A 23,614-nucleotide genomic window follows, 5' to 3' on the forward strand; every position below is an offset into this window, starting at 1 on the left:
CAGGGAACTTCCATTTTGGAGAGGTGAGACAGGATAATATGTAATCAAATAAACATATAACATGTGAGGTAGTTATAAGTACTATGAAGAGAAAAAAAGCTCAGTTATTAGAGAGGTCCCAGAGGGCCTCACTGATAAGGTGAGATTTTCATAGAGGCTGAATGGAGCAACGGAGCTAACCATTCAGGTGTTTGGGGAGAAGCTTCCAGGGAGAGGGACAGCAGGAGGCCTGTGGGACCAGAACAATCCGATGAGGTAGGTACTACTTTGTCCCATTCACTGTACAGAGAAAGAAACTAGGAGGTTAAGTAACTTGCCCAAATCACATAACTAGCAAGTGGTTAGAGCTAAGATTAGGCACACGCTCTCAGGATGGATGTACCCCACTGCTTTTCTGTACCTTGAGTACCCTCCTTACTCTCCTGTCTTTAGCTGAGCCACTGAAGTTCCAGAGAGGTGAGAGACAGCATGTGCTGAAGAGAGAGTATTCCTCCTGAGTCTGCCACCCTTGAATTCTCCAGCCTTCACACAGCTCATCAATGTTTTTCATTTTGTTATACAAATAAGCTTTAAGTACCTTTTGATACAAAGCACCACACCAGGTGCTCTAGGGGAGACAGGTGTAAATATGAAAAATGTTGACTTCAAATGAGCTTGTAAGCCAGCAGTAGCAGACAGCACGGGCTCAGACAATGGACGGGTTGACTGAGTACAGAACCAGCTCAGTTCAAGGTTGTAAATTAAATCCTAGTGAAATGCAGAAGAGCCATTCTTTCCATCCATCCCTGCTGGATGAGATGACTGGAGTACTGAATGCTGCCCTGTGCGGGACAGGAGAAGAGCTTTTTAATGGCGCAGCAGGACTGATACTTTGCTCTGAACATTCAACCTAACGTCAAGAAGGATGCAGATGAATGCTAAAAGGAAAGTTAGAGAAATTGACTTAGTAACAAAGGAATTTGTTTTTAATCTATTTGTTTAGTGCCTAGAAGGGATCTTTGGGTGGGCCCACAGATTGTTGAACTAGCAAATTTTTTAAAAATATAAATTGCCTTTTTTACCTATCTGGAGGTGATGAAAATCTGTTATTTGGAACTTGGATGCATTTTTTGAAGGCTGGTCCTTAACACAGGATTTGGGGAGAAGCAGAGGCTGTGGTAAAAGGGGAGAGCGTCCGTCACAGCTGGTGAGACGTGTGAGACTCATTTGTAAAATGAGCTTGTTCGTGTCTGCAGTGCTTCACGAGTATCAGTGAGGAACGTAGGTGTGAGGCACAGTGGAGCTGAAATTTACACTTGTAAGTGTTAACTTTTAAAATATCGAACAATAACTTGCAAATTAGTGAGTTTGCCTGTGATTTAAAGCACCTTAACAATAATCCATATGAAACAATGACACTCGTTTGTAAAAAACGAAAAGAAAAAAATCCCCCAAAATATTAACCAGTGGGATGGGGAATCAAAAGGAGTCAGTGCCACTTGTTAAGGTGACCCTAACCAACCTGACCCCAAGGTCAGACTCTGGTGTCAAAAAACCTTCGGCACAGCCTGAGCTCTGCCCCTAATTCGCCAGGTGCCCTAGGAGATGGTACTTAGGCTCTCTCAGCATCTGTTTCTTCTATTTATTTATTTACTTTTTTTTTTCTAAGATTTTATTTTTACTTTTTCTCCTCAAAGCCCCCTGGTACATAGTTGTGTACTTTTAGTTGTGGGTCCTTCTAGTTGTGGCATGTGGGATGCCACCTCAGTGTGACTTGATGAGCAGTGCCATGTCCACACCCAGGATTCAAACCAGCAAAAGCCTGGGCCACCGAAGCGGAGTACGCAAACTTAACCACTCAACCGCAGGGCCAGCCCCATGTTTCTTCTGTTTAAAATGAGGGTGATAGATTACACAATCCCTTCCAGCAGTAATTGTCTAGGATCCTCTTGTGTTCGTTAACCATGACACACATATACCCAGTTAGAACTTTCCAGAGGAAGCCAGGATTTGGAGTCCAAGCAGATCTGCAAGGTCAGGTGGTCAAAATATAGGAACACTTGTAGGAAATTTCTGTTCATGGATAGACATTCCAAGACTGAAAGATCGGTCAAAAGGCAGAGGACAAATTGAAGATTCTGTAAGAGGTCAGTGCAGAATCCAAGGTCCACTAGAAAAGAAGATCCATTACGGCAAGGATCTGGGGAGGGCTTGGATGTTTGGGGATTTTTCCTCCTTTGCTGTATTGTAGAAGAGTCCCTAGCACACGGAAGTGCTTAGCAAATGTTGGTTGAATGAGTAAGTGAATCTAGGTTATCAGTCCAGGTTGGGGTCAGGCATGGAATCACTGAAGACCCAAGGAGCCAAGGTCTGCCAAGTTTAGGAGCTGAGTTCTGGTTGATGGGGACAGAAGAGCTGAGTCAGAGTGGGACTGACTAGATACAGCTAGAGGAGATCTTTAGAGACCTTTGTAGCCCTGCCTGAGCTTCTGGAAGATCAGTCCTATGTGGCCTTACTATGTACAGACACTCCACTTTATGGGCCACAGAGGGCTGCTGCTTGGCAGGCAGAGGGAGCATCACATGGGACAGCAGGTTCTGAGCTGGGGGTAGGAAGGCAGCATGGAGGGAGGCAAGGACTTTGGGCTGGAGAATCAGCAGACAGGCCCAGCCGAATGTATGGTACCAGTGTTGGGGCAGCAGTAGCATCTCTAGGCGTGAAATTCTAGTTTGCCTGAGAGATTATTGCATTTCAGAAGATTGGAGACTGAACTCACTTAATAGCCCATTTTTATATATTAAGTTGGGCTGTATGTATTAAAAATGGATTATGTATGTTAATTATATTTCAATAAAACTGGAACAATAAAGTAAAATGGGTTATTTGCTAAAATGGATAAGAAAGAATAATTTTAAGGCTTAGTTTTCAACACCATTCTACTCTACTAATTTTCCTAGTGTTTTTTATGAGGACCCCATTTCATTATGATTCTCTTTATTTTATAGACACACAAGTTGAGTTAAATATATTCTCCCCTCCATCTTCCTTGACTTGGTGGGTCACCTCAGCCTCTCCCGGTGTCCTTCGCTGTCTCCAGCACCATGCCATAGGCTGGTTTCAGACTCTCTGCTTTTAGTATGATTGGTAGCTAAGTATCAAAACGGAAAGTAGGAAGATGACCATAAAGAGATGTATAATCTTGGCAGCCTCATCCCTGATCCATTCGATCATTCACCGTCTCCATTCCTGCCTCTGTCTGAAAGCTACTGGAGAAACTCACCCCAACGGAAGTGACTTTTTTCTCTAGACCCTTTACACTGCCTCTCAAGACTCTGCTCTTTTAGAAACTTCACTTGATTTTCATGATAGAGTATATCCTGGTTTTCCTTCCTCTGTTCTCTAGTTGATATTCTCCCTTTTCCTCCTGGCAGTTATTTGAACTCTTCCCCACTCTCTCGTGGCCACCATCTCCCCTTGTTCTCTATAGTCATCCTCCCAGCCTCTGACTTCCATGAAAAGTTAGTGCCCATTAGGCCCATTCTCTCAACCTCTTGCTTCTTCCTCCAAAACGTTTATGAGTACCCATGCCCTTGCATGTACATAATATTATCTTGAAAACATACGTATGTGTTATAATTAATAAAGTGTAAGTTCATTGAAAACAAAACATTTTTTAAGTCATAGCAGCCTGTTTCATTATATATTCTTTTAGGTCTGGGGCAGGGCCCAGTAATCTGCACTTTAAACTAGCACCTCAGGAGATCTTAATTCATCAAAACGTATTGACCGCCTACTGTGCCCCTTGTCTAGGAGGACAACACAGCCCCAGACCCTCCTCTCTCAAAGTTCACAATTGAGTGGGGAAATCCTGCAGGACGTATTTTTAGGAAACACTGCCCTTGACAGGAGGCTGCCATCAGTGCATGTGGCCATGGACTGAGCTCTGCCTGCTGTGTCTGCTTTTACCACTCCTTTCCCGAACCACTACTGCAGCTTCCAGTCGTCTCCAGCATAGGCTGCCAGAGGAACCTGTAATCCCCGGATCTAGACATACCGCTCCTCCTCTGCACTAAGGCCTGCCTTATCTTCAGGGGAAATCCCAAATTCCTAAATTTAGTCCCTGTTGGCCTCTAAGGCCTCTTTCCTCCCAGGGCCTGCCTTCCAGCCAGACCCATCCCTTCCCCCCAGTTCCATAATAGAACCTTTATACCTATGGTTCTCATTCCTTAAAACACACTTCTCTTTTGTTTTTCTGACTGTTACTCCACAAAAATGGGGTTCTCCTACCCAATGCACGTAGAAAAAAAACAATTAATTACAGCATCAGATTTGGGGAAAGAAAAAAGCTTTATTGCTAGCTTGATCTGCAAAGAGACAGGAGGCGTATTCTCTCAGATCTGTCTCCCTGATCAAGGACTTGGGGCAAAATTTATGGGATGAAGGGCAGGGTGGTCTGAAGGGTGGAGACGGATACTTGGAGGTGAGAAATGAGGTGAGTGATGATCTGTGCAAGTGCAGTCAGCTCCATGGCTCTTCATAGGACGCATATTCACAGAATGGTGATGTTGGCATGATCTGAGGGTGGAGTTTTCAGCCCTTTGATGTCAAAAAGATTACTTAACAGGCATTTGCGCAGGCCCACTTGATGGAATGGTGGTCTTACCTGGCCTGAACTGGACAAGGGGGGACTCTCAGTTCCTGAAAACCCACTCTTATTACTCTGTTGGTAAGACGGGGTCAGTTGAACTGGTCCTGGAGGGCCCACGGTTACACTAATACTCTAGTTTTCAAAAATCGACCCACATATTTCCTCCTAGGAGCCCTCCTCTGAGTGTCCAACAGTGGATTGGCCCCTTCCTACCACCCACCACCTGTTCTCTGTGAAGGCCCATGCTGTCTCTGGATGCTGATTATGTCAGCCACCCAGTCAGACTGGCAGCTCTCCATAGGCAGGGACTGTGTCACTTATCTTTGAATCTCCTGGACCTACACAATACCCAGCCACTGTAGGTATTCATCAAATAATGTGTTCACTGGAGTAAGAGTTTTCTAACATCAGGAACACAGTAAATATGAACATTCATTTGCACTGGCTTAGAGTTCATCCTCGGTCTTGCTGATACTCTTGTGACAGGGAAGGTGGTAGTCCCCCTGGGAGATGTTCTTGCCAGTGAGAGTGTACTCTGCCATCAGTTCCCAGCAGTGATGAGGAGGTTGTTAAGACTGCTTAATAGTACTTCATGTTAACAGCTAATAAGATGGTTCTGCAAACCCAGAGTAAATGCAGATCTTTTAAAGAGGTAGTATTTTTAGCCTGCAGAGTGGCATTTTTTTTTTTATTATTTGTTTTATTTTGGCAGATGCTCACAAATCTGGCAATATTATCAACATGTCCTCTGTGGCTTCCAGCATCAAAGGTAAGTCTGTTTTCCTCTGGGGGTTGTGATGAACATACTCATAATCTTCACAAGCTAAGGGTTTTGGAAACAAGCATAGCAGATATGATAAAACTTACCCATAACTTCAAAACTGCTCTTTTAAAATTAGTATTAAGTTCCTTGTCTACCAGTCCTTTCATCTTACATGTGATCCAGTGACATTAAATGAAAGTTTGTTTTTTGTGCTCTCCCGTTTAGTTCTTCTAATGGATATGGCAGTGGAGATCAAAGTGGGAGAAGGAAACATTTATTCATTTGATTAATCAAAAATGTATTGAACACCTACTGTGTGCCCCTGCCCCCAGAGAGTTCACAGTCCAAAACGGGGAGTGGGGAGAGGCTCAGGCAAACACACGTCTTCCACCATGTGATAGTTCCACTAAAGCGGAACACGCGCACTTAACCACTGAGCCACCAGGCTGGCCCCAGCTATTTCATTTTAAACTTGAAAATCCATGTGTGCCAGACTGTGCCCTTATCTCCATCTTGCACTGCAATCCTGGCCCTTCAACTTGACTTCTCGTTTAGGGCCCAGATCAACTGTCTTTGTGAAGCACCCCCCCAAGCCCACAGGCAGAGTTACTTCCCGTATTGTCACAGCACTTCATACAAAGCTCTGTTACAAAAAAAAAACAAAAAAAGAAATAGCCACTGCTGAGAGAACATTCCTTCTCTTTGCGAGGATACACACATTAAGCCTGCATGAGAGAGAAATGCAAAGAAATGCCTAAGCTTCTTGGACTTTTGTTTTGCTTTGCTTTACCCTAATTTTCTTTTCTTTTCTTTCTTTTTTTTTTTTTGAGGAAGATTAGCCCTCAGCTAACATCTGCCGCCAATCCTCCTCTTTTTGCTGAGGAAAGCTGGCCCTGAGCTAACATCCATGTCCATCTTCCTCTACTTTATATGTGGGACACCTGCCACAGCATGGCTTGATAAGCGGTGCTGTGTCCACACCCGGGATCCAAACCGGCGAACCCCAGGCTGCCAAAGCAGAACGTGCAAACTTAACCACTGCGCCAGTTTTCTTTTTTTATCTTTTTTATTTTATTGAGGTCATAATAGTTTATAACACTGTGAAGTTTCAGTTGTGCATTATTATTTTTCAGTCACCATATGTTGCCCGCAGCCGCAAAGGGCAAGGAATGACAGGCACCGCCAAGGCTATTTGGTTGTTTCAGCAATCAAAGGTTTTGGATAAAGGGAAACAGAACAAGGAGTGGGCATAAGGGAGAACAACAAATCGGTACTTACAACATCCACACCACAATCAGCTGGGGAAGTCCCAATAGTTTGTACGGCGGGTGGGAGTGCCGATTGTCCGGGTCTGAGGCAAGGTGTCCTTTCCTCAGTGAGACTCCCAATTGTTCTATGCCTGTGACTCCCTTTTACCCTAAGGTTTCTCTGGGTTCTGACTCAGGGTTTTAGACATTTGGATATTTTGAGTTATTTCTTCTTGTTCCCACAGATGGGGTGCTTCTATCTTTTTCGTTCCCATGGATAGGATGTTTCTAAAGTCCTGTCAGGTGCCCGTCAGGGTGGCCAGCCCAGACAAGGAACATGACACAGGACTCATTCTTTGTAACTTGTGCCTTAGAGTCAGGGCCGAAGTGGCCCTGAGCCCAGACACATTCCTTTGTGTAGGGCCCAGGCCCAGTATCCTTGGAAGGTGGGGAGGTCAATGAACTCTGTGCACCTTATAAATGGTGCCTCTTCACCCCTTGTGCCCACACCCTAACCCCCTTCCCCCTGGTAACCACTAAACTGTTTTCTTTGTCCATGTGTTAGTTTTTCTTCCACATATGAGTGAAATCATATGGTGTTTGTCTTTCTCTATCTGGCCTATTTTGCTTAGCATATTACCCTCCAGGTCCATCCATGTTGTGGTGAATGGGACAATTTTGTCTTTTTTATGGCTGAGTAGTATTCCGTTGTATATATACCACATCTTTATCCATTCATCAGTCGGTGGACTCTTGGGTTGCTTCCACATCTTGGCTATTGTGAATAATGCTGCAGTGAACATAGGGGTGCATATATCTTTACACATTCATGTTTTCATGATCTTTGGATAAATACTCAGTAGTGGAATAGGTGGGTGGTATGGTTATTTCTATTTTTAACTTTCTGAGGAATCTCCATACTGTTTTCCATGGTGGCTACACCAGTTTGCATTCCCACCAGCAGTGGATGAGGCTTCCCTTTTCTCCACATCCTCTGCAACATTTTTTGGTTTTTCTCTTGGTAATTATAGCCATTTTAACAGGTAAAAGGTGATATCTCATTGTATTTTTGATTTGCATTTCCCTAATAATTAGTGATGTTGAACATCTTTTCATGTGCCTGTTGGCCATCTATATATCTTCTTTGGAAAAATGTCTGTTCGTGTCCTCTGCCCATTTTTGGATCAGCTTGTTTGTTGTTGAGATGTATGAGTTCTTTGTCTATTTTGGAAATTAACACCTTGTTGGATTTATGATTTGCAAATATTTTCTCTCAGTTGGTGGGTTGTCTTTTTGTTTTGTTCCTGGTTTCCTTTGCCTTGCAGAAGCTCTTTAGTCCAATGAAGTCCCATTTGTTTATTTTTTTCTTTTGTTTCCCTTGTCCAAGTAAAAATGGTATTCGAAAAGATACTGCTAAGACTGATATCCAAGAGTGTACTGCTTATATTTTCTTCTGGGAGTTTTATGGTTTCACATCTTAGCTTCAAGTCTTTAATCTGTTTTGAGTTAATTTTTGTGTGTGGCAAAAGATAATGGTCTAACTTCATTCTTTTGCATATTTCTGTCCAGTTTTCCCAGCACCATTTATTGAAGAGACTTTCCGTTCTCCATTGTATGTTCTTGCCTCCTTTGTCGAAGATTAACTGTCCGTAGATGTGTGGGTTTATTTCTGGGCTTTCAGTGCTGTTCCATTGATCTGTGTGCTTGTTCTTGTACCAGTACCATGTTGTTTTGATTACTACAGCTTTGTAGTATATTTTGAAGTCAGGGATTGTGATGTGTCCAGCTTCATTCTTTTTTCTCAAGATTGTTTTGGCTATTCGGGGCCTTTTGTTGCCCCATGTAAATTTTAGGATTCTTTGTTCTATTTCCACATCATTGGGATTCTGATTGGGATTGCATTGAATCTGTAGGTTGCTTTAGGTAGTATGCAAGTTTTAACTATGTTTATTCTTCCAGTCCATGAGCCTGGAATATCTTTCCATTTCTTTATGTCATCATCAATTTCTTTCATTTAACGTCTTAAAGTTTTCATTGTGTAAGTCTTTCACCTCCTTGGTTAAATTTATTCCTAGATATTTTATTCTTTTTGTTGGGATTGTATATGGGATTGTATTCTTAAGTTCTCTTTCTGTTAGTTTGTTATTAGAGTATAGAAATGCAACTGACTTTTGTAAGCTGACTTTGTACCCTGCAACTTTGCTGTAGTTGTTGCTTGTTTCTAATAGTTTTCCTATGGATTCTTTAGGGTTTTATATATATAAAATCATATCATCTGAAAACAGCAAGAGTTTCACTTCTTCCTTGCCAATTTGGATTCCTTTTCTTTCTTTCTCTTGCCTAATTGCTCTGGCCAAAACCTCCAGGACTACGTGGAATAAGAGTGGTGAGAGTGGGCACCATTGTCTCGTTCCTGTTCTCAGAGGAATGTCTTTCAGTTTTTCCCCATTGAGTATGATGTTGGCTGTGGGTTTGTCATATATGGCCTTTATTATGTTGAGGTACTTTCCTTCACTACCCATTTTATTGAGAGTTTTTATCATAAATGGATGTTGGCTCTAGTTAAATGCTTTCTCTGCATCTCTTGAGATGATCATGTGGTTTTTATTCCTCATTTTGTTAATGTGTATCATATTGATTGATTTGCAGGTGTTGAACCATCCCTGCATCCCTGGAATAAATCCCACTTGATCATGTTGTATTATCCTTTTAATGTGATGCTGTATTTGGTTTACCAATGTTTTGTTGAGGATTCTTCGTCTATGTTCATCAGCAATATTGGCCTGTAATTTTCCTTCTTTGTGTTGTCTTTGTCTGGCTTTGGGATCAGGGTGATATTGGCCTCATAAAATGTGTTAGGAAGTATTTCATCATCTTCAATTTTTTGGAATAGTTTGAGAAGGATAGGTATTAAATCTTCTTTGAGTGTTTGGTAGAATTCTCCAGAGAAGCCATCTGGTCCTGGACTTTTATTTTTTGGAAGACTTTTGATTACTGTTTCAATCTCTTTACTTGTGATTGGTATATTCAGATTCTCTGTTTCTTCTTGGTTCAGTTTGGGAGGTTGTATGAGTCTAAGAATTTATCCATTTCTTCCAGATTGTCCAATTTGTTGGCATATGGTTTTTCATAGTATTCTCTTATAATTCTTTGTATTTCTGTGGTATCCATTGTAATTTCTCCTCTTTCACTTCTAATTTTATTTGAGCCTTCTCTCTTTTTTTTAAATTAGTGAGTCTGGCCAAGGGTTTGTCAATTTTGTTTTTCTTCTCAAAGAACTAGGTCTTAGTTTCATTGATCCTGTCTACTGTTTTTTTGGTTTCAATTCATTTATTTCTGCTCTAATTTTTATTATTTCCCTCCTTTTGCTGACTTTGGGCCTTTTTTGTTCTTCTTTTTCTAATTCTGTTAGGCGTAATTTGATTGCTTATTTGAGATTTTTCTTATTGGTTAAGGTGGGCCTATATTGCCATGAATTTCCCTCTCAGGACCACTTTTGCTGCATTCCATGTGAGTTGGTATCGTGTATTTTCATTTTTATTTGTCTCCAGTTGTTTTTTGATTTCTCCTTTAATTTCTTCAATGATCCATTGGTTGCTCAGTAGGTTGTTGTTTAGTCTCTGCATGTTTATCTCTTTCCCAGCTTTTTTCTTGTAGTTGATTTCTAGTTTTATAGTATTATGGTTGGAAAAGATGCTTGATATGATTTCGATCTTCTTAAATTTATTGAGGCTTGCCTTATTTCCCAACATGTGGTCCTTCTTTGAGAATGTTCCACGTGCACCTGAGAAGAATGTGTATTCTGCTGGCTTTTGGGTGGAGTGTTCTATATATATCTATTAAGTCTGTCTGGTCTGTAATTCATTTAGTTCCACTATTTCCTTGTTGAGCTTCTCTCTGGATGGTCTATCCATTGATGAAAGTGGGGTGTTAACATCACCTGCTATTACTGTGTTGCTGTTAATGTCTCCTTTTAGGTCAGTTAATAGGTGCTTTATGTACTTTGGTGCTCCTGGGTTACATACACATATGTGTTAAATCCTTTTGGTGGAGTGTCCCTTTTGTTGTTATATACTGCCCTTCTTTGTCTCCCATTGCCTTTTTTTTTTTTTTGGGTGAGGAAGATTGGCCCTGAGCTAATGTCCATGCCAGTCTTCCTCTTTTGTATATGGGATGCCACCATATCATGGCTTGATGGGCAATGTGTAGGTCCACGCCCAAGATCTGAACCCATGAACCCTAGGCCTCCAAATCAGAGCACGTGAACTTAACCACTACATTACCAGGCTGGCCCCATCTCATTGTCTTTTTTATCTTGAAGTCTACTTTGTCTGCTGTAAATATGGCAACACCTGCTTTCTTTTGTTTGCCATTGGTTTGGAGTATTGTCTTCCATCCTTTTACTCTAAGCTTGTTTGTCTTTAGAACTGAGACGTGTTTCCTGGAGGCAGCATATTGTTGGGTCTTGTTTTCTAATTCATCCAGCTATTCTATGTCTTTTGATTGGGGAATTTAATCCATTTGCATTTAGAGTGATTACTGATATATGAGGGCTTAATGCTGCCATTTTATCACTTGTTTCCCAGTTGTTCTGTATTTCCCTTTTTCTTATCCCGTGTATTTCAGACGGATGATTCAGTTTGGTGGCTCTCTATGATGGTTTTCTCAGTTTTCTGCTTATTTATCATTTGTGTCTCAGTTGTGATTTTTTTAGTGGTTAACCTGCACTTTGTGTACAAGATCTCATAGATGAGATAGTCCATTTCTGATAGACTCTTATCTCTTTTGACTAAGCAGTTTCCATCCCTTTCCCCTTCGCCTTCTGCATTATTGTTGTCACAACTTGTTCCATTTTGTGTTGTGAGTTTGTGGTTAAAATGATGAGACTATATTTATTCTTGATATTTTCCTTCCCTTCATCTTTAATGTTATGCTAATCTGTTCTGATAAAGAGTTGCAATTTTCTGATTTTGTCTGCCTGTTTATCTCCTTGCTGAAGGCTGTGTAAACCCTTTCTTCTTCTTTTCAGGTATGAAGGCCTTCTTGATCAAATCTTGTAGGGGGCCTTGTGGCAATGAACTCCCTGAGCTTTTGTTTATCTGGGAAAGATTTTATTTCTCCATGATATCTGAAGGATATGTTTGCTGGATAGAGTATTCTTGGCTTAGAGTTTTTGTCTTTCAGAATTTTTAATATATCATTCCAGTCTCTCCTAGCCTGTAAGGTTTCTGCTGAGAAATCCAATTAAAGCCTGGTGGGGTTTCCTTTGTAGGTGATTTTCTTCTGCTTTACTGTCCTTAGTATTTTTTCCGTGCCATTAAGTTTTGCCAGTTTTACTAATCCATGCCTTGGAGAAAGTCTTTTTACATTGATGCAATTAGGAGTTCTCTTAGCTTCTTTTACTTCTAATTCCAGCTCTTTCCCCAGGGTTGGGAAGTTTTCAGCTATTATTTCTTTGAACAAGTTTTGTGCTCCATTCTCCTTCTCTTCTCCCTCTGGAATACCTGTATTTCTGTTCACTAAATTGCTAATTTTATCCTCCGTAATATCAGCTCTGTCATTCAAGGTCTCCAAATTTTTCTTTATCTCATTTATTGTGTTTTCATCTCCAACATTTCTGATCGTTTTTTTCTTTATAGTTTCAATCTCTTTTGTGAAGAATTCTCTCCGTTCATTAATTTTGTTCCTGATTTCATTGAACGGTCTTTCTGAGTTCTCATAACTTATTGAGTATTTTATGATGGCCATTTTGAATTCTCTGTCATTTAGATTGTAGACTTCTGTGCCTTCAGGATTGCTTTCTGAGTATTTGTCTTTTTCCTTCTGGTCAGGAGTATTAATATACTTCATACCATTCAATGGGGTGGATTTGTGCATTTGCATACTGATAGTATCTGGTCATACATTCCACCTGCCACCACTGGAGAGGGGGCAGCACCTGTGTAATCTGAGCCCACCGTGATCCCTGTCAGCCCTGCTTGTCCGAGCCTGGGCCACTTGTTGGGACTGCAGAGGCCCTGTGGGCTCTCCCACCAGACAAGAAAGCGATTATGCAGGAGCTCAGGGCTGCTGCCTGCTCCCACAGTCCCACTGAGTTGCAGTCCACCCCTTGGGGCTGCAGTGGTACTATGGGCATTCAAGGCAGCTGGGAATTTGTTTGCCTGGGTGCACAGCTCCACTGCCATCTGCTCCTAGGTCACACCAGCCATTAGTGCTTTGTGGGCAGGGCCTCCCCACTGGGTCTGAGCCTAGCCATTCCCTGGGACTGCAGTGGCTCTGGGCTCTCCCACCAGACGAGAAAGCGATCGTGCGGGGGCTCAGGGCTGCCATCACCTGTTCCTGTGGTCACGCCGAGGCACGCTCCCACCCTTGGGGCTGCAGCAGTACTATGGGCCTCCAGCTGGGAGAGCAGCTGCATGCGTGTACAGGTCTGCTGGGGGACCAGAAGAGTACTCACCTATCTCCACCACCTCTCCAGGGGTAGTCCATCCCCCTTCAAATGTATAGCTGCGCAGGTCTCTCAGGCATCCTGAGGTGCTGTGTGGGTATCTTCTGCTGATCAATGAATGACCATTTAGTTGTAGTTCGAAGAGGGAGAGACAAAGGGAACAGCTCACTCCACCATGATGCCGATGTCACTCCTAATTTTCTTTTGGAATCTGCCTAAGGTTTCTCCCAGCTGATGATGAAAAACTAAAACCACTTGTCATTTAAGTGCAGCATCTCAACACCTGAGTCTCAGTTGAGTTGTGCCGATAATGATACTATTTTCCTAAATTCAGAAACTCACCCTATTAAGGGAGAAAACCTGATATCAATTTTTAAAAAACAGTGGGGTGAGAGGAAGCATGACACTGGTTACTGGGGACACTAATTTGTGTTCCCTTTCTAGAGGAGACTGTGTTTTTCATTCCTTCACTTGTCGAACCTTCTCTTCATCCTCAGGAGTTGTGAACAGATGTGTCTACAGCACAACCAAGGCAGCCGTGATTGGCCTCACAAAGTCCGTGGCTGCAGACTTCATCCAGCAGGGGATCAGGTGCAACTGTGTGTGTCCAGGTGAGTTAGGCTCCACAGGGCTATGAAATTGTCCTTTGTGACATCCCACTTGCCACTGTGAGAGAGATCTCCATAAGCTTGTTTACTACCTGTTACTGTGGCCTGTCATTGGGACAAGTTCAAAAGGGAAAGAGTCCCATCCTGTTAAGGTAACAGTCTAACAGTCAGTTGGGAGAGAGATCCTAAGTCATCAGGAATAAGCCACTGAGGCAAACAGTTTACATGCTGCTCATGCACGTGGCGGCAATTCTAAACCACTGGGTTAAGAGACATGAGTCACCAGGGCTTACTGTTTTGGAAGCAGACCAGGGATGACTGTGTCGGGGGGAAGATGAAAAGTAGCCCATGCTCACAGGACAGCGGAAGAAAGTAAGAGGAGCCTCCCAGAACACAGGGGCTCTGCCGTGGAAATCACCTGGGTTGGCCCAGGGATAAAAAGGAGGGATTAATACCTTCCTTGATGCTATACAAAGTGAGTCAGCAAACTATGGCCTGCAGGCCAAATCCAGCCCACCGCCTATTTTGTAAATATAGTTTTATTGGAACACATCCACACCCAGTTTGCTTCTTGTATTGGCAATGACTGCTTTCATCCTACAACAGCAGAGTTGAAAACAAATGGTTCTTAACACCAAGAATATTTACTGTTTGGCTCTTCACCCAAATGTGCTGACCGCTCATAAAAGAAAGGAGAAAAGCAGAACTTATTAGTAGCAAGGACATTCAATGTGTCCAAACTAAAGCATTCAATAACCTATTTCTTAGGAATGACTTCTCATTTTCTTAATATCTGTAGGTGTGTCTATTAATTAGATATGCCCTTTCACCTGGTTCCACTGACCAACATGAATATAGGCTACCTAAGAAGAATTACTAACTTCCTCTCTGGAAAGAAATGAAATGAACATCCAGGATCCAGGTTTTTCTCAGTAGTTCACAGCTGGTGTGGGGATTGAGGAGGGGAAGCATTGCAGTTCCCTGTGGGACCTTTCACGACCTGGAGGGTATGCTAGGATCTGGGGGGGAGTTGACGGGGAATAGGCTGGACAGCCCCACAGGAGATTCTGATGTAATCCAGCCTGGTCTCCCCTCAGGTTGAAAACCACTGATTTATTAAAGAGGGAAGACGACTATATACCTTTTGTTGACACAGAATAACCAATAACCATTTTATAGATAAGAAAGATAAGGTGCGTTTTACTTGAATCAGGCAGTCTCTACAAAGGAAGAAAGCGTTCCAGAGAGGCATGGTTTTCAGTACAGTTTTATACCTTTTTAGAACACAGAACATCCATAAAACACACCCAGGATACATATTCATCAAAGTTTCAGAGAGATACTCAGTTGCAAATTAGCAAGCAGGTCAACATGACCCTGATGTCAGGAAGGGGAACTTATCTTTAAAGAGTTCTGATACTGGTGGGCACAGGAGGGGAAGTGTGCATCCTTATCTTCAAAGAGTGCCTTCTTTTACTTTGAGATAATGCATAATGCCCTCTTTAATGGTTAAGGCAGATGTTTGATAGGCTATAAGTCAGGTGTCTTTAGTTCAAGCCAAATCAGTTTTAAACCAAAATAGCTACCCCATATACCTCAATATGTGAAAATTTCTTGTCACTTTCAAGCTACAGCATTCCCCTTATGGAGGTGTTGTGTATAATTTTTCTTGGACTAAAAAGGTAAACATCGGTAACACTAAGAAACAGGAGGATACAGAAGAGACAGTTTCACTTGGTTTTAACATACAAACTGGTGATACCTGAGCCTAGCTGTTCTTGGTACCATTTACCCGGTGGAATAAATGGCAAAATGATTTGGAAAATGTGATTGTTTTAGCAGCTAGCCTTTTCAGAAGATTGGAAAATATGTTATCAAATTCTCTGGGACAAGGAACTAGCTGTGACTCACTGACCCAGTCCCAGAAGGAAACATGATGGGGAATGAGTGTGTGTGGGATGGTGCTGATGGCTGTAGAGTCACAGCTGGTCAGCACGACTTGGGTAGACAGTAGCATGGTGTGTCAGCCTGTGCCATGGACACAGCAGAGTCAGGTGACAGTGGAATGAAGCAGAAGGCATAGGCTTGATCCACAGCTCTCATTTAATGGCCATTCATACTGGCCACATGTAAGATGTGACGCTCATTTTCCTCAGTGGGAGGAAGCTGTAGAAGCTGTAAGGATTTTGAGGAGAGTGTTAGAGAAGCTCAAGGCATCTTGAGCACACTGCTGGTGAAATTTTGGACTTTAAGGAGGCTGTTGATGAGAGAAGTAAGCAAAATGTTGTCTGAGGGGCTGGCCCCGTGGCCGAGTGGTTAAGTTCGCGAGCTCCGCTGCAGGCGGCCCAGTGTTTCGTTGGTTCGAATCCTGGGCACAGACATGGCACTGCTCATCAGACCACGCTGAGGCAGCGTCCCACATACCACAACTAGAAGGACCCACAACGAAGAATATACAACTATGTACCGGGGGGCTTTGGGGAGAAAAAGGAAAAAAATAAAATCTTTAAAAAAAAAAATGTTGTCTGAAACTGGATACAAGGGGTCTTTGTTATGTGGTTTCAGAAATTTTATCAGCACTATTGGCTGCAGTGACATGGAAGGTATAAAATGTTTCTAATGAACCAGGCAATGTAGCGAAGGCAATTTCATCCCAGAGTGGGGAGAGTGCCGCCCCTCCGAGTAAAATGTGAGAGGAGAAAGAAGCTAAAGAAAGGGTTCTTAGACAGAAAAGTGTCAGAAAGTGCAAATTTTGAAGCTTCCCAGCCTCTCCAGAGAAATGGCAAATGGTCATAAATTTAAGGAATTATTTCTGAGCAGACCTCAAATCTGCAGTGCTGTGAGGAGCCCGCTCTAAAGATGGACCTGAAGGATGACTGCAGATCATTTTCCGTGACCGTAGGAAGACCGTGTGGCCTCCTGGAGTACTGTCAGTCAGAAAGAGGCTTCCTGAGAATTTACAGGTTACATACGTTAACAAAAAAAGTCTGGGGAACTTGCTCTGTAGGAAGGTGAACTAAGTGGGGTTGTAAAAATTTTAGTGTCATTCTTATTTTTCTTTTTTTAAGTAAAATATTGTAAATTATATTTTTCAATGAAAAACATGAAACAATGTTAAAATAGGAATTTGAAGCCAATGAAAACTGGCAAGATAATGAGGAAAATTTAGAACCAAGGACTGTGACAAGCATGGAGCTGTCCCTGAGGATTCAGAGTGAACGTGACAGCAAAGAATGGTTTTGAGATCATTGAGACAATGTGGGTCCTTGTACTGGTAAAGAATTGTGTGATATTACCTAGCCCTCAGGGTTGTTGTGAGGATTACTGAGATAATACCTGTAAAACTGCATACAGTCCATAAAGTATCATGTCAGTGTAATGCGACTAAAATGCTGGTGTTTCACTCAGAGTCCCTGCCTAGTGTCATAGTGAATTGTAGTCTGTGCTTTTAAAAATCATGGAAATGCTGTTAAAGAAGTTATAAGCCTATGAAATAAAAGGGCAGGCAGAAGAGGTGAAATTGCTGTTCCAAGTTATGGACAGGATTTCTCTGGTACCTGTATCCTACGGAAAGGAAGTTTAAAGTTGAGTTGCCAATTTCTTTTTCAGTCTAAGTAAGTAACCAAGCTGAATGTCACCCTTTGATTTAGGAACCGTTGATACCCCATCTCTGCAAGAAAGAATACAAGCCAGACCAAACCCTGAAGAGGTATGTCTCCTATATTAAATGTGTTTAAATCTTTTAGTTAAAAAAAATGCCCTCTTCCTTACGCAGAGTAGACAAATGCATAGAGACAGAAAGTAGAAGGGTAGTAGCCGGGCCTGGGGGAGGGGCCTGGGGAGTTAGTGTTTAGTAGGCATAGAGTTTCAGCTTTGCAAGATGAAGAGACTTCTGGAGATTGGTTGCACAACAGTGTGAATGCACTTCATGCTACTGAACTGTACACTTAAAAATGGTTAAGATGATAAATTTTATATTATGTATATTTCACCACATTTTCAGAAAAATTTAAAAACCCTCTACTTTAAGATTAACTTCCTGATCTGTCACAGTGTCTGTAGGTTTTAGTATAACACAAATAGTTTGAGCAGCGTAGGAGTCACCATAGTCCTGCGTGGCCCACAGTTAATAATATTAATGATACTCTCATGTATCATGCGTGAATAATCGAGGCAGCAGGCCAGTGGCCTCTGTAGATCTCTCTTGCTTTGCCTCCTGAAGGTGCTGCCAGTGAGTTCATACTTTAGCTCACACCACTGATGTCTGGTGTGGTGTCTGGTCACAGGCACGGAGCGACTTCCTGAAGAGACAGAGGACGGGAAGATTTGCAACCGCAGAAGAAATAGCCCTGCTCTGCGTGTACCTGGCTTCTGATGAAGTAAGCGCTATTCTTCCCAGGGAGGTCATTATTCTCAATCACATTGGCCCGCTATTTTTGCTCATCAAGTAATGTCATTTTACAGAGTTACAGCATATGATCGTTAAGTTGCTGCATTTACGAGGTAGGGATAAGTTCTGATTTAATTTGCTCAAAGAAAGACCACTTTGATCTGAGCCACTAACTCTTCCTCATTCAAGTTTATATGTCACCAAATCTTGTAGCAAATAAAATGGAGGATGGAAAAAAATTAAATCACTCAATTTTATGAGAAACAGTTACTTTCAAAAATTACAGTTGGGGAAGCCTTGATTAAGTGTAAATCAAACGAACCTCCAAAATCATGAGAGCTTCAGGTGAAATGGGGAGAGAGTTAACCAGATATAATTGTGTCCAGGAGACACAGAATTGGCATCTGGTGTTCTTAGTTTTACTGGAAACTTATTTAGAAGAATCCCACTGACTCTTTTCCTATGAATTTTTACTGTTTGTCATCATATATGGAAATTCCTAATTCTGTCTCTTTCCACTTTGCATCTATTTAGTAACCAGTTTCTTCCTTTTTTTTTTTTTTGAGGAAGATTAGCCCTGAGCTAACTACTGCCAGTCCTTCTGTTTTTTGCTGAGGAAGCCTGGCCCTGAGCTAACATCCGTGCCCATCTTCCTCTACTTTATATATGTGGGACACCTGCCACAGCATGGCATGCCAAGCGGTACCATGTCCACACCCAGGATTCAAACCAGCGAATCCCGGGCCGCTGAGAAGCGGAATGTGCGAACTTAACCACTGCGCCACCGGGCCAGCCCCCCAGTTTCTTCCTTAATGGCTATTGTATATTTTTAAATGGCTTACAACTGTGAAGGCAGAAACTACATTTATAAGGAATAGAGCACAAGAATATCCCCCTATGTTATGTCTTGAAATGTTACATGCCCTGGAAACTAACGTGTGAGCAGAAAGAAGGAAAAGGGAGCAGGCAGGAGAGAGGTGTGTCACTGGCCACTTAGCTCCTCTTTACAGTGATTTGGTGCACATGAGGTGGTTGATGAATGTGGCAGATAGAAGGGTTGAAATGTTTTAGTGACAGAGCAGTTACTACTTGTCAGAACTATTACAACAGCTGTTAATAGCTGGGGAAATTGCTAGGCATTTGATTAATGGAGCATACATTGGCTTTTGTGATTTCTCTGAATCTATATCTTCAGAAGAGCTCACTTGATTTTGAGGTACTGCTGATAAGCTAAATTGTCCTTGTTTAGCCAGAACTTAAGTTACCAAATATTTAGAAATGTTCTGGCTTGAAATGTGCAACAAAAGGACCATTGGCCTTTTAGAGGAGACCAGAGGAGTCCATATATAAAACAGAGAACTTGCCTTTTTAAAAAAACTTGAGGGAATTGGGGTTGTTTCTTGATAAACTGATTTATCTGCTTTATATGATCCGTTTTCATATATTGAACTTGGGGCCAGCCTGGTGGCGCAGCAGTTAAGTTTGCAGTCTGCACTTTGGTGGCTAGGGGTTCACTGGTTTGGATCCCAGGTGTGGACCTATGCACCGCTTGTCAAGCCATGCTATGGCAGGCATCCCACATATAAAGTAGAAGAAGATGGGCATGGATGTTAGCTCAGGGCCAGTCTTCCTCAGCAAAAAAAAAAAAAAAAAAAGAGGACGATTGGCAGTAGATCTTAGCATAGGGCTACTCTTCCTAAAAAAAAAAAATTTCTGTTCTCCTATTATGATGTCTTTCCTTCTTGCCTCTTCCATCGTCTCAGGCTTTAGATGAGTTTAAAACTAAGAACACAAATTTGAGTCTTTATTATCCATGTTTAAGTTAAAAGACTGTTAAACCTCTACCACAAGGATCACTTCACCTTGAATTCTTTAGAAAATGAAAAATTCTGTGGGGAAAAAACAGTAATATTTTTAACTCCTTTAGTTTTACACAGATTTAGATGTCTGAAGTTAGTATAGAATATTTTTTTGTAGTTCAATAGATAATTATTAGTATTCACATAAATTTTAAAAACACATTTAGCATGCTCCAGTTCGTGGAATTACCTGTGTATGTTGACCAACTAAATATACACCATCTTTTAAAACAATTCTATTTGTAAATTGACACCACCACTTTATGACTGACACACTTGATTATGTTCAAAAGTTTATTAGTGGCATAAAACTCAGCTAGCTTAGAATAGTTCTGAGTCTCAAAATTAAAGTGTACTATTTTAGCCTCGACTTTATCCTAATTTGGAGAATGGGTATATATCACCAAACTGCTTAATTTTCTGATTCTGAGACCAAATACCTAATAGCCCCTGCGTAGAATGTGATACATGCTCAAACACCAGCTAGAGGCCACTTAGCTCTGGATCACAAGAACACTCAGAAGTTTTAAATCACCCGAAACTTAATTCTAATTTTCCTAAATTCTGTTTGTTAAGTGAAGTTTCCTGTTACCAGGAGAGTAAATTGTTTAGTTATCTCAGTCATACAAAAATTGAAGAAACACAACCTGTGTTAAACCTGGCTAATTGTTGGGTCTCCTTGTGTTTATCACTACAGTCTGCCTACATCACAGGTAATCCTGTCATCATTGATGGAGGCTGGAGCTTGTGATTCAGGATCTCCTTGCTGGGAAGGCAGGCCCTTCCTATACACTGTAAACCCGGCTATGAAGAAAACTCACTCATCATCTCTTTCCTATTAATGGAATATTAATGAAAACAAGCCCTTTTTAAGGATGTCATTGTTCACAAGAATTTGATTCTTTAAATATATTAATCTCTTTTGAAATCATTGTAGCTTAATAACATCACTGCAAAAGAATAGTTTTTAAAATAAGCCTCAATTTGTAAGCATATAAAATTAAAATATGAAGGAAAAAAGTAAGTTTTTTAAAAGAAAAGTGTATTCATTTCTATTTCCCAATATTCAGATGTTTTTGTTCAGGTCTGCATTGGTCTGTATGTGGATACTAATTTAAAATTTTTACACCGTTATAAATGAACAGCAAAGGTAGGAAGGAGTTTGGCTTCACTAACTTATGTTAAAAGAACTATAGACTATTCAGAACTATATGTTGGTCTGTTATATAAAATAAAAATAATCATCAGGTGTTTATACTTAATGGATGTTAGCACTTGGAATTAAGTACTATTTTCTTAGTCTAACTAAAAGATCTTTATTAAAATAAACAATGACATTTGACATGAGCCTAAGAAACATAATAGTTAACTAACGCAGTGATGCAGGCTTGGCGAGCCGAGGAGTCAAAAGAAAGATTTCTTGGACTCTCGAGGTCTGGCAGAAGTGCTCTTTTATTAAGAGAATAGCATGGAGTAGCATGGGGACAGGACCCATGGACAGTGAAGAGCTGCAGGCATGGGGACAGGACCCAGGGGCGGTGAAGAGCTGCAGCATGGGGACAGGACCCAGGGGCGGTGAAGGGCTGCAATGGGTTGAGGGTAGGGCTAAATTTATAAGGCATAGGTATGTGAGTTATTTCTTTACAAGACAAAGGAAAGATCATGAAAAAAATGTTAAAATGGTGTCTTTGCAGGTGGCGTCTGGTTATTGGGTGGTCCTAGAACTTTGGGTAAGAATCAGATCAATGAGGTCAGGATGTCCTGTGCTTCCCGGAGGATGATGTAGATCGGTATGTAGGCCAGGACGCCTTGGGCTTCTCTCCAGCGGGCAGCCTTGATCTGCATCAGCAGTATCATCAGTTTGAGGGATATTTTTTAGATTAAGTATAGATTTCTTCACCAAATTCCAGGATAACAGACAGGAGGATATAAAACTTAGAAATAGTCTCTGGATAAATAAATATAAATGAATCATATAACAGGAAACAAAACTAAAGAAAATAAAAGTTCCAAGAAAAAGTTCAAGTAAATTCATGTATGAGAGAGTACTAGGAAGTTTTTTCTTGTTCTTTTAGTTTTAGCGTTTTGTGTTTGTTTTTTATTTGTAGCTACCTCAAAAGACCAAATGGTATGATGCACATATAGATAATAAATGAGCAGTCTTTTCTCTTAGAATGTTAATTAATATTAACAAGGAAATTTTTAATGGACAATGAAAGGATAACATTTTGTTATAATAATTGCAGTGGATTCTAACATTAACTCATGACCCTCAGGGTCAGTTCTCTCAGAGCTAACTGTGAACTATAAAACAGTGTCAACAATAAAAGTAAACTGGAGCCCAAAAGTTCATGTTCTCTAAAGTAAGGTTAATTAATCAGGTTGATGGATCAATGAGGAGCATATGACTGAAAGAAAAGGAAAAATACATTTCACTCCTGTGGTAAGAGGAAGCTGGATGTCACCAGAAGCCTTTCAAGCTTTAGGGAGGAAGAGTCAGTGTAGGAAAATAACCATTGTAGACGGCCTGAGCCAGGTCATGGGACGGGACTTGGGTTCCTCCATCCTGTCCACAAAGGAGCACCTGAGAGACGAGGAGGAGCGGCTCCTGTCTGCTGGGGATGGTCCTGGACACTGTCTGTCTCGCCTGAACAGCGGTGATTAAAACTGGCAGTTGCTTAAAGGAGTAAAAAACAGGTAAGAAATTCTTTATTTCTGAAGGACATGGAAATGCCCCGGAAGGGGCGCGCGCCCAGGCTCACACTCGGGTGGCGGGGTCGATCAGGGAAGGCAGACCCGAAGCGGAAGGGAGGGGAGGGGAGGGGAGGGACGCGGGCTGCCGCCGGCACCGCAGCATCCACGCGGGCCAGCGGGAGGCTCGAGCCAACACGCGGCCGAGGGGACGAGCCGCCCGCCACGCCGCTCGCTGCAAGGGTCCTGTTCTCGCGGCGCCTCGGAGAAGACGCGCCGCGGTGCGCCCGGAGCGCGCGACGGCCCGGCCCGGGAACCGGGCTCCCCGCCGCGGGCTGCCGGCCCGCCCTCCCCGCGCGGCCTCGCCCGACCCTTCCCGCCGGCTCCCCGCCCGCACAGCGCCTAAGGCCGCCAGCGCCGCGCCGCCGAGCCCCGGACCCGTGGAGGCCGCGGGCCCGCCCGGGTCTCCCGCGCCGAGAGGGCGGGGCGCCGCCTGGGGCGATGCGTGCGGGCGCCCGCCCGGTCGTCCCTGGGCCGCGGCGCAGCCGGGTCCCCCGCGGGCCCGCCCGTCCCTGAGCCGCGGCGCAGCCGGGCCCCCCGCGGGCCGCGAGCTGGGCCCCCGAGACGCCAGGGTAAGCGGAACCGGCGGGGCCTCAGGGCTTGCGGGCCGGGGGCGCGGAGGCGGGCGCGGCCCTGGGGTGCGTGGCTGTGTGCGCGCTCACTTGTTAGTTGTTGCTGCCGTGGGTTTCTCTCGTTTATTTTAGTTCTTAAAACAACCGGAGGGTGTGGCTCCTGTGGGCCGAGGTGCCGCTGCGCCCAGACGCCGCCGCTGGAGCCGGCACCACTGTCGAGTTGGGGGCGGCCGTGCTGCCCGGGCCTCCCGCGGGGGCGTCAGCGGCCCTGCAGCCGGCGGTGCGGGCTCTGCCGCCGGGGCTGCGTGCGCGCTGCGGGGCGCGGAGAGATGCTCCTCTGCCTTCTGGC

General features: G+C 42.9%; 1 protein-coding gene and 1 pseudogene across 1 annotated transcript in view; both read left to right on the forward strand.

Annotated features, from left to right (window-relative positions):
* LOC139043813 (dehydrogenase/reductase SDR family member 6-like) overlaps window positions 1-21,961 on the forward strand; it is a 29,948-nt gene extending 7,987 nt beyond the window's left edge. Inside the window, exons 6-11 of the mRNA XM_070503610.1 lie at window positions 1,213-1,297; window positions 5,340-5,396; window positions 13,583-13,696; window positions 17,344-17,402; window positions 17,980-18,072; window positions 20,640-21,961. Of these exons, the coding sequence (XP_070359711.1) occupies window positions 1,213-1,297; window positions 5,340-5,396; window positions 13,583-13,696; window positions 17,344-17,402; window positions 17,980-18,072; window positions 20,640-20,693 (462 nt within the window). The 3' untranslated portion in view covers window positions 20,694-21,961. The remainder of the gene's footprint in view (window positions 1-1,212; window positions 1,298-5,339; window positions 5,397-13,582; window positions 13,697-17,343; window positions 17,403-17,979; window positions 18,073-20,639) is intronic.
* Window positions 21,962-23,138: 1,177 nt separating this feature from the next.
* The window catches only part of LOC139043817 (sodium/hydrogen exchanger 9B2-like), a 38,981-nt pseudogene continuing 38,505 nt past the window's right edge, over window positions 23,139-23,614 (forward strand).

The sequence above is a fragment of the Equus asinus genome, unplaced genomic scaffold (assembly GCF_041296235.1).
Source record: "Equus asinus isolate D_3611 breed Donkey unplaced genomic scaffold, EquAss-T2T_v2 contig_378, whole genome shotgun sequence".
Classification (NCBI taxonomy): Eukaryota; Metazoa; Chordata; class Mammalia; order Perissodactyla; family Equidae; genus Equus; species Equus asinus.